Source organism: Ambystoma mexicanum, chromosome 8 (assembly GCF_040938575.1).
Source record: "Ambystoma mexicanum isolate Mex_15411 chromosome 8, UKY_AmexF1_1, whole genome shotgun sequence".
NCBI classification, from domain to species: Eukaryota; Metazoa; Chordata; class Amphibia; order Caudata; family Ambystomatidae; genus Ambystoma; species Ambystoma mexicanum.
Genome location: NC_090929.1, coordinates 723,909,204 through 723,927,183, shown reverse-complemented (window position 1 = coordinate 723,927,183; position 17,980 = coordinate 723,909,204). Strand labels below are relative to the sequence as shown.

Below are 17,980 nucleotides of genomic sequence, written 5' to 3'. Positions count from 1 at the left end.
CGTGTTATATAGCATATTTACTTATCCAGCATCATTGGGAACCCAATGATGCTCGATAATAAAAGATTTACTGTGCACACACATCCTTTGCTCATGCATAACCTCAGTTTTAAGGTAATCCAGAATTTAATGAGTTCCATCTTCGTGACCTTTTTTAGTTTTGGCTATTAGGTGGTGCTGAAAGCGCTACCTTTAAGCCAAAACTATTATCATTAAAATAAGAGCTTTAACATAAGAGCTTCATATAGGGGCTTTGAATAAGTATCTAAAATGCTTTTTAATGGAGATAACATATGAGCATGGATCAATGTTTTTTGGCTAGGTCTCCACCCATTTAACCCATAGCCGGTCAAGTGGCACAGCGACTAGAGCGCTCACTTTGACATCCGTGCAGGGATTGCTAACGCAGGTTCGAAAACTCAGCCTTTCATCCTTCCGAGGGCGATAAATGAGCACCAAACACTGTGGGTAATAATAAGCAGCGCTCAGATACCTGAGGGTTCGTAGCGCTATATAAATGCGAACATTATTATTTATTATTATCATTCTATTATTATTAATAATAAATATTATTTATTATTTATTAATTATTATTATTATTAACACCCATCTCAAAGTCAAATCTATGTGATTTTCCACCCATTCCCACCCATGCCCACCCCAAACCACATCCCTTTTGCACTCTTTCCCTGCATTTGTATTGTGTGCGGAATTTGGCAGCCATTTTTACTTCCGAAATGGCTGCTGCCATATCTTAATGTTAATAAAAAGTTATTTGACTTGATTGATGCTTTAAAAAATATTTACTACAGCTTTTAAGTTATGTTACATATTTGAATGTATTGTGTCATAAAAATAAAAAATGTACTGTTATAGTTACATTTTATTTTAAAATGTCTCACAAAATGTCCATGTACTTGCTTGTGGGTGTGGGTTTCTAGTTTCCATTTCCACCACTGGCTAAAGGTTTCACAGATGGTGCCACTTGGCAGCGATACCTTTGCTGGGAGGGTACCTTGCTGAAATAAGGCTATAGGAAAGGACCGCTTCAGAGGGTGAAAATAAAGGGATATTACCCTTCAAATGGAGGTGAGTGGGAGATGTTTACACATCAACTGCAAATTCCGATCTGCATGCCAAACATTTTGATGTTTTTTTTTAACTTTCTCACCTAACTGTACAAGTCAAAAACCCAAAAATATTCTCTGAACATGAAATCGTTTCTACATGTCATGAATGTAGTCGAACCATCAAAAACTGGTTGAATCGGTTCTTAAAAGTAGTATCAACTGCTGGTCATTATGCCGTCATTAAAACAAGTAGTCCGGACATCTACAAGGCACTTTCATGATTGCCATGTTGGAATGCTACACTTTTACATTCATAGACACCGGACATATTCATAACAGGGCAGTAAACAGATGGTAAATATGTATATTATAAATACTGTTAACAGTGAACGAAGAAAATGTCTGAGTACTGTCGATTTAGTGGCAAATTTTCACCTTTAAAAAAATACCATGTCGCCATTTCAGATGGTCGTCTTGTCGTCACAATGCTGGGGCGATTACGAGTGGTGATAACTCAGCTGACACATTGAACATGCTTATGAGTCGGACTCGTGTATTTATTTCACTTATAAAGTGCGCAACCTTGGTGAGAAAGGGGCAGTCATTCAGTGCAGCTGTTGCTCTGATTGCCCTGACAGGAGGGGATCGGTATGGGCGAATTGTCAGTGGGTAGACTTTGTCTGGCCGTGGTGCTTGCCTTCACTTCAGGAGTGCTGGTGGGTTGGCAGGCGAACTGCCAGCGTAGGAGGTTCTTGGACTGGAGACGAAAGAGACTGCACGCCAAACTCATCTAGACCCACAAGAAGCTCGACTTCTCCGAGGGTGTATTTGAGCAGGCGATTGAATCAGAGCATTTATATGTTTGTACTTTGAGAGTGTTTCTCTCTTTGGAGATTTCAGAGATCCCGTATGAAGGGGGTGGAGCAAAACATACCCCCAACTCACCCACCAATCCCTTTGCCCGACCACAGGTGTCAAAGGAGATTTCACCACAAAAGTGAAATCTTCAATTTTCACTTGCCTTTTTATTTGAAAAGGTTGACAGGTATGCATACAATAGGAAACGAAAAATACCAATTCTGAAGTGACAAAGTTATGTAGATTGGTAAAACATTAAACTGTGCTAGCAAGGTGTGAGACTCCCAGCCGAGGGGGGATACTGAGTTGTCTGACTTGTTTAATTTGGTTATCAGCTCTATCTGAAAGCCAAAACTATTGAATTAAAATACAGCTTGGTGGAATGGCATATGAGAAGGAACACAAAGCTTGTATGTGTTTTTTGGGTATTTGTACACCCATTGACTGCCATGGCCATCATGGTAAGCCTTATGCAGGGTGACCAGATTTTCAAGATAAAAACCGGTACGACCAACAACATAAAAGGACAACCCCCCTCAAACTGCCCCATCATCCCACCCCTCCTGCGTCCCACATTATTAACAGCATTGCTCCTATAAATTAGCCAGTTTGGACTGTGATTATAGGCTTATTAATAATAAAAAGAGTGTTTGCTTTGATACATGTTACAAGCCTTGCTGTTCTTTCATTTACCAACTGGTCTCTGCGGCGCAATCAGTTCATGTGTGTGCCTGTTACCTGTATGGTTGAGGTTTTAGCCAGTCTGACAAGGCAAAATTCAGTGTGTATTTTAAATGTATACTTATTTTTATAATCGTTGCCTATCCTGCCTTTCCATAAAAATGGGGACTGACACCCACTCTCCAAAACTGGGATGGCTGTGTGATCAATTCAAGGACTGTCCCGGCAACTGGAAAGTCTGGTCATCCTACCTTATGGCCATCCAATCTATTGCTGCCCCTCCCTGCCCAAAACACATTCTTCTGGGATTTCTTTAAGTTAACTTTATCAAGCCTCAGCATCAAACTTTGTGCTTGAAGTGTGTGCCAGTGTTTGCTCAAAGCAGTCGTCTTATAGTTAATGTCTTAATTGGAGTTTTAAACGCAATCCTGGTGTAATAAAAATGTCCTAACCAGGTCTGCCTTCAGCCACTCTTGTTATAAGCCTATGCGTGTCCTTCACTAACGTACTGTTAAAAATAAGCATTGGAAAACTCAACCATTTTGGATTGTCTATAAATGTTGGGCATTTGCCAGGCACAGCTTTTATATCACACCATTTTGCAGCTCCTACCACTGATGCCAGTTAATTCCACCATCACAGTGCCTGGCAAATGCCTTTCCCCATGTCTACACAAAAAGCCAAAACTGTTGGCATTTCCAATGCTTGTTAAGTTTAGTTGTAGCAAGTACCCTCAAAAGCCCATTTTGGATTCAAATTTCATATGATTTACACGGCTGGTTTAGTGTGAAAATAATGTTGCAATCATTTATTTATAGAAATCTCATTCATGGCAGTTTTTTTGTTAGTAATTTGTATGCTGTTGCAGAGAACACAGTGTGAAGCTCGTCAAAATGGATCCGGTTCACGGATGTCTCTAATTTGGAAATTTAGGACGCGTTATGCCTGACTTGGTCCAGGTAGCTGCTTTGGTCTTAATTTTAATGTGTATTTGGTGCTCTGTTGTAGGGACTCTGGTGAAAGCCCATTTTGGATTCAAATTTCATATTATTTACACGGCTGGTTTAGTGTGAAAATAATGTTGCAATCATTTATTTGTAGAAATGTCATTCACCAAGTGTCTTCTAAAAGCCATATGACGGATTTGGCTAATTTAAAACCCCACACACATACCGTTAGAGATCTAAATAAGAAATTCACATGCACGCAGTTGTCTTCTTGACACGTGTCATTCTTGGAAGTCTACTCATTGATATGGTTACGTGAAGTAGGCGTTTCATTAGCCATATTTCGACTGCCATTTCATGGCAGTTTTTTTTGTTAGTAATTTGTATGTTGTTGCAGAGAACACAGTGTGAAGCTCGTCAAAATGGATCCGGTTCACGGATGTCTCTAATTTGGAAATTTAGGACGTGTTATGCCTGACTTGGTCCAGGTAGCTGCTTTAATCTTAATTTTAATTTGTATTTGGTGCTCTGTTGTAGGGACTCTGGTGAAATTGGTTAATTTAGTAGTTTCAAAGGGTCAAGACCATCTTAAGCAATTTTGGGTCCTGGGGCATGGTCACCTTTGGGGCCCCCCTCCACTGGACCAAAGGAATTAAGAGATAGATATAGAATATCTTGTGGACCCCACCCCACGTCTGTCTTGATCAAAACCCATAGGTTGATATGCTGTTTACAGAGATCAAAATAAGCATGGCAAACCCCTTTCAGCATCCTTACACTCTTCATTCTTGCTGTAATTATGATAAACAAGTAGCATTTCAAGGGCAACATTGCCAGTCTACAACAAAGGTACTTGTGTTCTAGCTACAGGAAACATTTAATCAAAAACAGCCACAAAGAAGGTATATCGGACGTAGTATAACTACAGGACATAGATTGTTTGAAAAAGATGCACATAATCCAGAATAAACAAATGACTCAGATTAGCTGCCTCATAGAATGCAAAAGTGCTCATGCATAGATACAGGTGACCAATGGGAAGCAAGGAGAAATCTACACATACCATAGAATAGAGAGTGGATGATGATTTGAAGATACCAGAAAGGTGTCTGTATCCAAACAGATTGAGATTAGAAGAGGAACATGGTTATCAAGTAGTGTTGCATTTGAGAGTAAACAAACAAGTGGCTCCAGTGTGCAATATATCAATGCTTACTATTGTTATAGCGGAAGCAACACTGTATACAGCCAGTGAAACCATGAGTGAATCTTTTTTAAAGATCATACCCAGAGAACGAAATCAGAAACGAAGGACTGACAATTCTTAAAGTTTTATGGACTGGCAATTTTGACAGGTGAAGCAATACAAATGAGATGCCCAGGATCACACATTTGTTAAAATAATCACATTTTACAGAATTGACTTGGAAAATATGCAAGTCATATGAACCAACACAAACCTTTTCATAGAAGACAACATAGTACTGTCAGTGATAAAAGATTTGTCCAGGATCACTATCATCTGCTGGCAAAGCAAGGATCCAAGCATGAACACTTGGCTTCCTCAGTCTAGAATTTGGATAGATAATCACCTCTGTGGACTAACACTTTGTTTGGCATTGGAGGTGCCTGCCTAGGTTTTACAACACCCCATCTGCACAAACACATTTCTAGACCTTCGCCATACTGATTCTATGTTAGTTTCTATGGCAACCGCTATCTGGTGTAGGTACATTGGCGATGATGACACCTGGTGTGCTAAAAATCAAAGTACATATACTTGCAGGCTTATCAATGTCATACATTGGAAAGGCTCAGTCAGCCTTGCTGGAATTTGGTACTGTAATTTTGCATATGAACGCAAATATCGGCAATGAGTGCTTAGCACACTGAGCTATCATCTGAACCATTGCGTTACTCAAATTTATCAATATCCATGTCACCTTTGGCTATTGCACATGATCAAAATAATCCCTACAGAAAGATGAGAATGCTACAGGTGTTGGGCCGCACAAACTATGTATACAACAGTGAAAGTAGAAAGCATTGCAGGATGAAAATATCGGAGCAGAATGTACTTGTCAGCAACAGCAGGCAATATGTTTAGAGCCTGAGCAGCATGCCATAAAATATCCTGACGTGGGATGTTTAATTTTGGTGACTAATGGAAACTGAAATCTTATAATCAGGCTGCACTTTGGGTCCCCCCTCCAAGGCAGGGGCCCGGGGAAAGTGCCCCTCTTGCCCTCCCATAAAGACGTCTCTGCAAAGGGTGCCACTAATTCTCCAATGTATCTGTGTTTTACATTTCAGAAATGGTGTTGATGTTTACACAGAGATAACAGCAGCAATTCACTTACTGACCGTGTTACCATATTTGTTACAGGTAACTAGTGTGCTTAACTCGATGTGGTGCGCTGCACAGTGAGAGCAAGGGCTATTTAGTAATTATTGTGTTGTGTATTGCAGAAGAGCAGCAAGGTCCTGAGGAAGAGGATAGCAGTTATATATGTTCATTGAAACTAGGTTGTGCTCCATTGGAGCCATGCAAGTTTATTTCAGTACAGGCTCATTGGTCTTGTTGATCCTGTCAAATATTTTGCACTTTATTTTATAAGCCAATTGTGAATTTTGCGACTGAAGGACACTAGTTGTAGTCAAATGTCATTCAAGTCAAAAAGCGTATGTAATTTTTTACAGCAAAGTGATTGGGTGGGAGAACGCCATTGGGTCGACTGCGCCACCAAGCCAGACACACTCTGCCACTCGTATTCGCACTTTAGTGACTTTCTGCACTTTGTTATATGTCTACAGCACTTTATACCATAGCACTTTATGCAGTTTTCTTCCACTTTTTTGTTAAAGTGTGTTATGTATTTTGTAATTGATTTTAGTATATGTGATCAAATGATGGTTCTGATTCTATCTCAGTAAAGGCCTCTGTAATTCCCCTATGCAGTACACTATGTAAAATTGTAATAGTGAGGGATTTGTTTCCCCTGGGAATAGATACATTGAAATTATTTTGCACAGAAGAACTAGTTACTCTTACCTTGTAACGTTCTTTCGATGGGATGTTCCTCCGACGTATTCCTTATCTTAGATATAAATCCTTCAGCTTTGCTGGCCTCGGAAAATTTTTTCGCCAGAGGGCGCTGCGCGTCGATGATCGCCGAGTCGATGACCCTCGACGGCCTCCGTGCCGACGTCGACGTCATCCTGCCTATAAAGGCCGCGCGCAGCGTCCGTTGCTCAGTTCCGTTTTGTAGTCCCCAGTAATGTTTTTGGATTAGACTAATCACCTTGAAGGAGCATAGGCTGCAAACCCACAGGAAGTCATACTGCGGGGATGGATGGGAGGGTCGATAAGGAATACGTCGGAGGAACATCCCATCGAAAGAACGTTACAAGGTAAGAGTAACTAGTTCTTCGAAGGGATTGTGTCCTCCGACGTATTCCTTATCTTAGATAGACTCCCATAGCAGTGGTATTGTGACTGGAGGCGGGAGTAATAAAAGTTATGTTACCCTTCCAGAATGGACAGAGTGTAACACAGCCTTGCCGAATCTAGTTTCTTGACTAGAGGAGGAATCCAGGCTATAGAATTTGGTAAATGTATGTGCGGACGACCATGTGGCAGCCGCACATATATCTCGAATTGGCACCCCTCTTTGAAGGGCTGAGGATGTTGCGATACCCCTGGTAGAATGAGCCCTTAGATTTTGAGGAGGCTCCTTTCCTGCCAATTTGTAGCATTCCAGAATGGCTAAAATAATCCATCTGGAGATGGTTTGTTTTGTTATTGGAAGGCCCAACTTATGTCCTGCATAACCTACAAAGAGTTGGTCTGCTTGTCTGATCTTAGCCAATCTGCTGATATAGAAGCTCAAGGCTCGCTTAGGGTCCAGCCTGTGCAGTCTCTCTTCCTCCTTCCCCGGATGAGGAGGAGGGTAGAAAGAAGGTAATATAATCTTCTGAGTGATGTGAAACTCCGAGACTACCTTCGGGAGGAAGTTAGGCTTCACCTGAAGAACAACTTTGTCCTTGTAAAAGATTGTATGTGGAGGTTTACACGATAAGGCTTGCAACTCGCTAACCCTTCTAGCAGATGTCAATGCTATTAGCAAAACAGTTTTGAGGGTGAGAAGCTTCAATGAACAAGAGTGTAGTGGTTCAAAAGGGGCACCCTTTAGGAAGTTTAAAATTAGGTTTAAATCCCATAAGGGAACTTGAAAAGGTTTCGGGGGATAAACATTAGTTAATCCTTTTAGGTATTGTATTACCAATGGAATTTTGAAGTATGAAGGCTCCTCTGCAGTGCGCTTAAAGATTGATAGCGCTGCGAGATAGCCCTTAATTGTGCCAACCTGTAGGCCTGAATTAGCCAGGTAAAGTAAGAATGACAACACCATAGGTGTACCACAAGAAAAGGGTTCAATATTCTTTTCTCTGCACCAGCTGCAAAATTTGTTCCAACGGCAGCGGTATAGAGTTTTAGTTGCCGGCCTTCTGGCCGAAAGCAACACCTCCATAACATCATCCGGAAGGTCCCAATCCTTGTACCTCAACCTTTCAGACACCAAGCGTGAAGGTTGAGGGTCTTGATGGCTGGATGGAGAACCTGACCTTCCTTCTGCGAGAGAAGATCCTCTCTGTATGGCAGTCGAATTGGAGGGCAGATGGACATGTCTAGAAGGTCCGGGTACCACGTTCTCCTGGCCCAATCCGGGGCAATTAGGATCATGGTCTTCCGAAACCTTCTCAACCTCCTGATCATTTGAGGAATGACAGGGACCGGAGGGAACGCGTACAGAAGTGGGAACTCCCAGTCCACTACGAACGCATCTCCTAGAGCTCCTCTCGGGGGAAATTCCCTTGAGCAAAATCTGTCGCACTTCCTGTTGATACTGGTGGCGAACAGATCCACTTGAGGGGTTCCCCAAAGGGCGAAGATCTCTTGAAGGACTTCCTGAGCTATCTCCCACTCGTGAGAGACTGTGCTCTGCCTGCTCAGAGCGTCCGCTGTCAAGTTCTTCTCTCCGGCTAGGTGAATTGCCGATAGAGAGATTCCTTCCTGAATTGCCCAAAACCAGAGCTGCATCGCCTCTCTGCACAGTGGTAGTGAGCCTACGCCTCCTCTTTTGTTGAGGTAGTGCATGGCCACTGTATTGTCCGTCATTATTAGGACGTTTCTTCCCCGTACAGACGGCAGAAAAGCCTTCAGCGCTAGTCTGATGGCTCTCAGCTCCAACAGGTTGATATGTAGTCTGGACTCCGATGGAGACCAACGACCGCTGATGGTCAAGTCGTTGGCGTGAGCTCCCCACCCCGTGAGTGAGGCATCCGTGACTACTGTTATCTCCGGCCATGGTTGCCAAAACATTTCTCCTTTCAGGATGTTCTCCCGACAGGCCCACCACTGAAGGTCTCGGGCTACTTTGACCGGGATCCGAAGGAGATCTGTCATCCTTCCTGAGAACTGTGACCACTGAGTTCTCAGTGCCCACTGGAGGGATCTCATTCTCAGGCGAGCCTCCGGCACGAGGAATATGCAGGATGCCATGAGGCCTAGCAACCTCAGAAAGTCGTAGGCTGGGAGATATTGGGCATTCTGAAATCTGATGACCATCTGCAGAATATCTCGAGCCCTCACCTCTGGTGGCAAGGCTTTTCCCAGGGAAGTGTCCAGGACTGCTCCAATGAATTGGAGTCTCTGTGATGGTATCATCTGTGACTTCTTTAAATTGAGGGAGAAGCCCAGCTTGTGAAGGAAGTGGCAAACATAATCTAGTTGTCTCTGAGCCTGTTCCGAAGATACAGCTCTGATCAACCAATCGTCTAGGTAAGGGTAGACATGAATCCCTTCCCTCCTTAGACTTGCAGCCACAACCGACATTAGCTTGGTAAAGACCCTCGGGGCGGAGGTTAGCCCAAATGGCAGAACTCGAAATTGATAATGAGAGCTGCCAATTGCGAACCTCAGGTATCTCCTGTGCCTGGGATGGATCGGCACATGGAAATAAGCGTCCTGGAGGTCTAGAGATACCAACCAGTCCTGAAGCTGGAGGGCCTGAAGGATCTGAGAGAGAGTCACCATCTTGAACTTGTCCTTTCGGAGGAATTTGTTCAATTCCCGTAAGTCTAAGATGGGTCTCAGTCCTCCGTCCTTCTTCGGTATTATGAAGTAGGGGGAGTACCAACCCTTGTTCCTTTCCGCTACAGGTACCAGTTCTATGGCACCTTTCTCTAGCAGGTCTAAAACCTCCTGCAAGAGGAGCGGATCTGGAAGCTTCAAAGGGTTGTTCCCCGGTGGATGACTCTGAGGGATATGTAGGAAGGGCAGGCAGTAACCTTGGGCTACTGTCTCCAGAGCCCAAGCATCTGACGTAATAGCCTGCCATTCCGTCAGATGGTGAGTTAACCTGCCCCCTACTGGTGTTCTGTGAGGGGAGACCTCAGAGTGGTTTTGAAGCGGCTGATGCAGTTGCCGAAGGTAAAGTGGCTCCTGCTCCTGCGGGTGCGGCTTTCTTTCCCCTACCCCGTCCACCACGGGTAAATCTTCCTTGGCCTCTTTGAGCCGGTCGTCCCCTGCCCCTTCCATATGAGGAATAGTAACGAAAGGACCGTCCTCTCCACGATGATCCCGAAGGACGAAAGGTATTCTGACGGATAGCAGCTCCCAATGACTTGGCTGCTGCCTTGGACGTTTGCAGTTTCTCCAAACTGTCATCCGCCTTCTTTCCAAAGAGGGTAGAACCGTCAAAGGGCATATTCAAAAGCCTGGTCTGCACGTCAGAGGCAAAACCAGACTTCCTCAACCACGCATGCCTGCGGATTGTGGTACTTGCCGCCATGGCCCTGCTGATACTGTCAGCAGAATCTAGGCCAGTTTGTAGGGTCTCGCACATCGCATCTTTACCATCCCTGATGATGTTTAAAAATGCGTCCCTTTCCTCTCCTTCTTGGAGGCAGTCAGCCGCTGATGAAGCGCACTCCCAAAGGGTGTGGCTGAACCTAGCGAGCGTACAGGTCGCGTTAATAGACTTTAACGCCATGCTACAGGCAGAAAAAACCTTCTTAGCCATGGCATCATATTTTTTGTCATCCCTATCCTGCGGAGCAGTGGGGTATGCAGATGTGCTGCCTGATGAGGTTGCAGCCTGTACAACCAAGCTCTCAGGAGTAGGGTGTTTTGACAAATATTCAGGGTCAGAACTAGCCACCCTGTATTTTGTTGACAGTTTTTTATTTACTGCCGGGATAATTTCTGGCGTTTCCCAGTTTGTCAAAATCCTTCTCTGTAGAGCAGAGTGAAATGGAACCACAGGATCCTCCTGTGGGCCCTTGTCCAGTATGTCAGTGAGATCATCCTGCTGAAAGGCAGGAGAAGGTGCAGACCAACCCATAAATTCTATGATTCTAGACATCAGAGCTCTATATGGAGTCTCCGCATGTTCTCCTGGGTCTGGTTTGATAAATTCTGCTTCAGGAGAAGTGTCCAAGCCACTAGCTTCCTGAAGTGCATCCTGAAGATTTTTTAATCTTCCTTCCTCAGAGGCGAAAGTCTCTGGCTCTGGTGATGTGGTCCTCTGTAAATCAATATCTTGGTCTGAATCCTCCCTTTCCTCAAAAATCGAGGTTAAAGGGGGATACATTGGTTTTTGGAATGGTATAAACCCCATTTCCAATGCAGAAGGAGCCATCATCACAGGCCTTGAAAACGTCGATGTCGTCGACACCGACGTGAAAGTACTCGAAGGCGCCGTGAAAAGCGTCGAGAAATGTGTACTAGGCCTCGAAGAACTCGAAAGGATCGGAGTCTTGCTCGAGAACGACGTCGACGTTCTCGGCGTCGAGTCGGAGGTCTTTTGTCTAACCGTTGGCTGTGGAGTAGCCGTGGTTCTTTCCTTCACCGGCGTCGATATCGGCGTCGACGTCGGCGTCGACTCGATCGACTGATGCGCCGATGAATCCTTCGACAACGGCGTCGATGGCGCCGACCTCTGTTTCGAAGGAGTTTTCGACGATGGCGTCGATGATGCTTTATCTCCCGATGGCTCGAGGCGCTTTCGGGTTGACTTTTCCGCCGGGTACTGCGACTCGCGGCGTTTAGATTTTTTGGGTTTTTTACCCGGGGTATCACCCTCAGCTGTCTTCGAGGGGGACGAGGCCGCTTTCTCGAAGACGCTTAGCATCTTTTTCCTGAATTCCTCCCACTCAGCTTGCGAGCTGCGTTTTGTGGGGCAATGAACTCTCTCAGGAGAACTCGACGAAGATGACGAAGGGGATCTCCTACGTCTCTTCTTCGAGTGTCTCGATGTCGACGAGTGGTGGGAGCCACTTCGTGATCTAGATCGAGAGTGTTTTTTATGGTGAGGAGACGAACGTCTCGACTCTACCGAAGAAGCTTTCGAGGAAGTTAAAGTTGACCTACCTCTCTCGAGCTTCCCCCTACGCTCCTTCAAGGCTTTCGCCGTCATGGAAAGGCATTCCTCACACTCCGAACTCTGGTGCGTGATTCCCAGACACCACAAACAGACCCTGTGAGGGTCCGTCAACGACATTTTCTTCCCGCAGTCTCGGCACTTTTTGAAACCGGACCGAGGGGTCGTCGGGTCGGAGGAGGATGCCATCGATATCGAGGTAAATAGTAGTTATTATATACGTTATCTTGACGAGAACTGAGCAACGGTGTTCCGAGGCACAACGAAGCGCGGAAAAACGGAACTGAGCAACGGACGCTGCGCGCGGCCTTTATAGGCAGGATGACGTCGACGTCGGCACGGAGGCCGTCGAGGGTCATCGACTCGGCGATCATCGACGCGCAGCGCCCTCTGGCGAAAAAATTTTCCGAGGCCAGCAAAGCTGAAGGATTTATATCTAAGATAAGGAATACGTCGGAGGACACAATCCCTTCGAAAATTGTTTACCTATGAAGTGATTCTGTGATATGTATCCACCTAGTGGTGTCCTGCAACCTGCAAGATGACTGTCTACCTACTCTCACCCAGGGATCGTCATCATGCTTTACTGTATCAACTTTCTGACTTCAAGCACAGAAATGAGTCTGGGAAAGTCTGAGATCCAGTCGGCTATTGCAAGATGAAGAAATGGGCCAAGCATGACCCGTTTCTGACTGCTATGGATTCCGAGAGGATTTTCTTTAATGTCAAATTGCACACTGTCCCTTAATATCTGACTGACACATTGAATGCTATGCACGCTCAGAATCAGACGAGGTCCTTTGTTCAGTCCAATTGGGACTTTGCACAGAGCTTTTATGAGGGATGGTTGCTCAGGTCTCTTTAATGGAGTATAAATAGCCGGTATATCTAATCGATATGGAGTACACAGTGGCCGAAAAATCAGCTATGGCCGAAAAATCAGCTATAGCACTTCCGGTTTTACATCTTTTCTCTCTCCTGGATCTGAACATCTGCGGTAACCAGCTACATCTTGGATGATTGATATCTGTCACAGGGTTTCAGAAGGGATCAAGCAGAAGGTCATGACCAGGTGTCATGGTTTACTAACTTTCTATTAGGGAATTGATACAAGCTTGGACAAGTTAAATAAACATCATTTTTCTAATAAACAGAAAAGTCATGAAGGTTCTCTCTTCAATTGGATTGGGCCCCTTCTCAGTGACCACCCCTTGCCTCTTCTGTTAAATGCTCAGAATTAGGCCTTCATAGTATTAGCGATAAGATGTCTCAGTTCGTACAGTTCACAAAGATTTAGCTCACTCGCCCCTCCGGCATTGCAGACTTTAGGATGTGACTTATCCTTAGACCAAACTAGATGCAGGCTTTCCAAGGCCTCGTACACTACCACTCACTCTATTGAACACTCTTGAGAGCAGCTGGGCCAGTGGCTCTAGTCACAAAGGATAGTTGTTAGCATGGGATCCCTGGGGTCTGCGTGGGCTTCTTCCTGATTTCCTTTTCTCCAACTCTCTAAACTTGCGGTAATCTCCATCACACCAGCTCATTCCCCATCCCACCGTCTGGTCCTGCCTAGGGCTAATAGTGTCTGCCGGAACCTGCATGCGTTTATAAGCAAAAAGTTGGTCTTCCAGGTCCCCTCCCCACTTCCCGTTGTCCTCCTGGAGTTATCCCTTCAGTCACCGCTGCACCCACAGTTATACCGCTGCCACTCCCTCATTCTTTAACACTTTCAGTATTGATCTCTTTTCCTGATGTTACCTCTTCCTTATCACTTACATTCTCTGATGTGGTCATATTCTCCTTTTCCTTGAGTTTCACTATTTTCTCCTCCACCCTGGCTCCTAACTCTCCCCTGACCCTCTTCATCTATCCTTAAGTGATATTCTCCCCCCACAACCATCCTTTACCTGATGCTATTCCCCTTCTCTGTTACCCCTTCAGTTCTCACCTACTCCTCTCTCTCACTCTTTTGCTGTCTCTCTCTCTCTGTCTCTCCCTCTCTCTCTCTCTCTCTCTCTCTCTCTCTCTCTGTTACCACCTCCTTCTGGCCACACTATCCCACTGATAATACCACCTCTTCCTGTACATCCCCACCCACTGAAGTTACCACCTCTCAAATTCACTCTATCCCACTGATGTTACCATCGCCTTTTGAACCTCTTAGCTCTCACACCTCTTCTTGCTCTCCGCTGCTTCCACCTTTCCAGTCTCCTCGGTCTCTCCAGCCTCTGCTTCTCCCAGCACTATCTAGTTTCCAGCCTTCTCGAAACACGAGCTTCATACTCCTACAACCCACATTGCCTTACTTATGCTGGGTGCTTTAATATTGTGTTCCTTCCTATAGTGGGGTGGGTATTCTACTGAGGCTCTACATCTATGGTTTGTAATATGGTTATGGCTGTGATTGGCATCTCTCTCTGTGTATCTCTGCAGCTTTTCTGTACAGAAGAGTCTTGGCCAAATCTATAATTGGCCTGGCTGCCATCTTGGGTTTTATTCCTTCTACCATGTCCTGTGGGGTGCTGCGTGAGCTCTGCTGAACTCTTTCATGTGATGTCTCCAGTGTGTGATTTACTGGTTGGGAATGCACTGGGTAACCTTATGGAATACTTAGTTTCAGTGAACGTGCATTAAAACAGTAACATGGCACACAGCATAAAAATCTCAGGGAAAGTCTGCATCCTGCACTGAGCTCTCAACGTTCGGAACGTGTCAGTCTGGCAAAACTGCCTCTGTGGAGTTGACAGCATGTCTCGCAAACTCACTCTGAAAAGTCGCAAAGTGTCTGTGGAAGCTGCACAAGTCACCAAACATGTTCAACCTTCTTTGAGTGCAAAGGACCATCTCCCTTAACGGGACAGCTTAAATGTACTGTGCTGGGGCTTTGGGTTTCCTTTGTGGAGGTTTTCAGACTCTCTCAGTAGGTTAGCGGGATCACAAATATCTCCCTGCATGGTTCAACAAGGGATTTTGTCAGGGCTATTTTCTGAGGACCTACCTATCTCGGAGGACTAGAGGTGTGTGGGAGGTTTAGACCCCCAGCACTAGCCGGGGGTTCAAACATATGATTGTGCACTGATATATGATGGGGACCAAAGTGTGGTGACTCGGGAATCCCCTTGATATCACCGCTGGGCCCTGCAGCCAATGGCTTGGGGTGGCACCCCCCCACACCACAACATGCCCCCCACACGTGACGACCTTACCAATCCTCAACAAAAGGCAGGGGACCTCATCAATTATCTCCCCTTTTTCCCGCTGGCTTCTCTCCTTGGAGCTTTTGATAACACTGGAATTTGGAGAAGTCTTAGCTTTTTCCAATCATAAACCCCAGGACCATGTAATCATATTATGTGGTTCCCACAACCAACCAAATACGTTCTTCTATAGGCCAGTTGTCTCCTCTATCTGGACCACCCAGATCTAGTGATCGAATTGGGGCAAGTGGGTACCTTCCTCAAGCAAGTCAGGTAGCACCATAATTTCCTCCTTGCACATTTATTTTTCCATGTAGAATCACAGGTGTGCCATTGGGTAGAAGCAGCAATCTACATGGTTGCAGTTAATAGGTAGCAGATGCAGCAGTTTTACCTTCTCGCCCAACATTAAGTACAACTGGATGTTAGTTCACCGGCTCCCGGTGTCCAACATGGTGCACACATTTTGTTCCTCTAAGATGGTGGGAATGTACCAAGTGTGCTCAGGCTTTTCTTGGATGAGAATTTCAGTTTCGGCAGCCATACTCAGAGTTGGATATTCAGGTTTCAGCCCCCAGTCCTCATCTGCATCTTCAATGTCTTCTTGGACATAATAGCTTGAGTCCATCAGTCCAGGTGATGGCAGAGTGGGGATCAACATGAGCCATGTGTCCCAGCTAGCTGAAAGCACAACATCGGAAGACTGTGCTCTCTTGTTTTGTTGTCATGGACTTTGGGATATCTCCTTTTCTCTGAGATTCTCGTGTAAACTCCCTGGAGCTGGCTTTGGGGTCCCACTGCTGTTTTGTTGGGCATTAGTGGAACAAGCAGCAAGCCTTTGTTTCCTGGGCCTGATGTCTGGGCACTGTGGTCATGGACCTCCAACCAATCCATTGCCACTTCTGGGTGGCATCGGAGCTGGCTTTCAGGGTGGCTGGTCTACTCTGGCTGGCCCCCTCTGTTGTGCCCGCTGGACTCCTGTGGCATTCTGAATAGCTAGCTCCCACCTCATCCACCTCTCCACCAGGAATTTGGTCAAGTAGGGCATCTGCCATTGGACTCTCCTCTGCCCATGGATAGACGCCCTTCTGCTTTTGGCAATGATCCTTTGAGTCCAGGCCAATCCTTTACAGGAACCTGTCCCTAATGGGGTCAATAGAATATGATGACAGTGTTTAGGACTTCTTTGTCGCCTCCAGCTTCAACCAGAGCAGGCACTCCCCTGCACTGGTCTGCATACTGATGGAGCCTGGTTGTCATTGCCCAGAATGGTTGGTTGTTGGGATTGCTACCACCAGGCAACCCTACTCAGGAGCTACAGCCAGGCTTTCACTGGGTTTGGGCTGGGTCTGATTCTAGCAAGGTGTGTGAGTGGGCAATTACCCTGAACAGTCGGTTGTGTTACCAGCTCACCTTCTTTCCCAAATGGGGAAAACACAGGGAAAATGTTGCTTCTTGTCTTTGGGCTGCTGGGTGAGTGTACCTGGTCTAAGGGTGTGGTCTTGGCACTGGCATACTGTGTCAACTAGCCAGTCTATGTTTTCTCAATACGACTTCTAACACATGCCTGCGGGCTCCGGCACAATATAAACCAATAAACATAAACATAAACCTGTCACAGGGTTCTATCTGGGATTAATAAGAATGCCAAGAATTGAGGCCAGAGTTTTGTAGTGTGTCATAACAGAGATTGTTCCAAGTTTATATACCTACAAATAAAAAATTTAATCTTAGGAGCAACACAAAAGTCAGCATGGCTCTCTCCGCATTGGGATAGGGTCCATTACTACCCAGGAATCAACCGCTTCCCAATGTCTTTGTGATGAAATGCAGGGAACTAGGCCTTCCTGGACTCAGGTAAAATGTCCCAGCTTATACAATTCATCCAGGAGTTACCACGCCCCTCCGCCCCTGCACCCCTTCCGCCTCTGCACGCTTTAGAGAGATCGGAACCCTTCTTCTTAGTCTAAGCTAGATACAGGCTTTCCAGAGTCCCATACCCTATCACTCATGCTACTTTAAAGTATTGAGAGCAGTTGGGGAAGTGGATGCAGCCAGCAGGGAAATCAAGGCAGAGGTCCCCGGAGTCTGCCAGGGCTTCCTCCTGGTTTTCTTTTCCCCAGCTCTCAAGGCTTGTAGTAATCTCCCTGACCACAGATCATTTTGCATCTCACTTTCTGGTCTTGTACAGAGCTATATGGGCCTGCCAGAATCCCCTTGCTCTTTCTAGCAATAGGTTGGTCCTCCCTTCCTTCCTGATAATTATTATCGCCAGCTGATGCTCCTCTCTTGATCTCCTCTCCATTTCTCCTCCTGGTGGTATCCCTCTGCAACACCAGTTGTATCATAGCCACTTTCTTCTCGTGGCATTCTTTATTTTTCCCCTTCTGTATTGGTCTCTAACCTCACCTTACCTCTGTCATGTCACTTCCACTCTCTGATGTGGGCACCTTCTCCTTTACCTTGGGCTTCACCAACTCCTCCCGCACCGGCCCCCACCACCTCCTCTTAACTTCCGCTCTCCTAATGTGTCTTCTCCTTCTTCAACCACCCTTTGCCTAATGTTGTTCCTATCTCTGTTACTTCCTGAGTTATCTCTCTCTTGCTCCATTGTTTCTACATTTTCCCTGGTTACCACCACCTCCAGTTAAAGCTATCCCTCTAAATCTACAAACTCCTCACTACCTACTTCAGTCCTCTCTCACACAATGATGTTACAATCCACTCCTTGAACTTCTTGCTCGCCCCTGTTGCCACCTCTCCACTCTTGTGTCCCTCCA

The 17,980-nt window shown here is 45.6% G+C and overlaps 2 protein-coding genes across 4 annotated transcripts in view; one reads left to right on the top strand and one right to left on the bottom strand.

Moving 5' to 3' along the window:
• NUDT13 (nudix hydrolase 13) overlaps window positions 1-17,980 on the bottom strand; it is a 1,386,901-nt gene that overhangs the window by 150,927 nt on the left and 1,217,994 nt on the right. The window lies entirely within an intron of this gene.
• Window positions 1,721-1,864, top strand: LOC138473659 (mitoregulin-like). Its single transcript, XM_069612180.1, has one exon. The coding sequence runs from the start codon at window positions 1,721-1,723 to the stop codon at window positions 1,862-1,864; it is 144 nt and encodes a 47-aa protein (XP_069468281.1).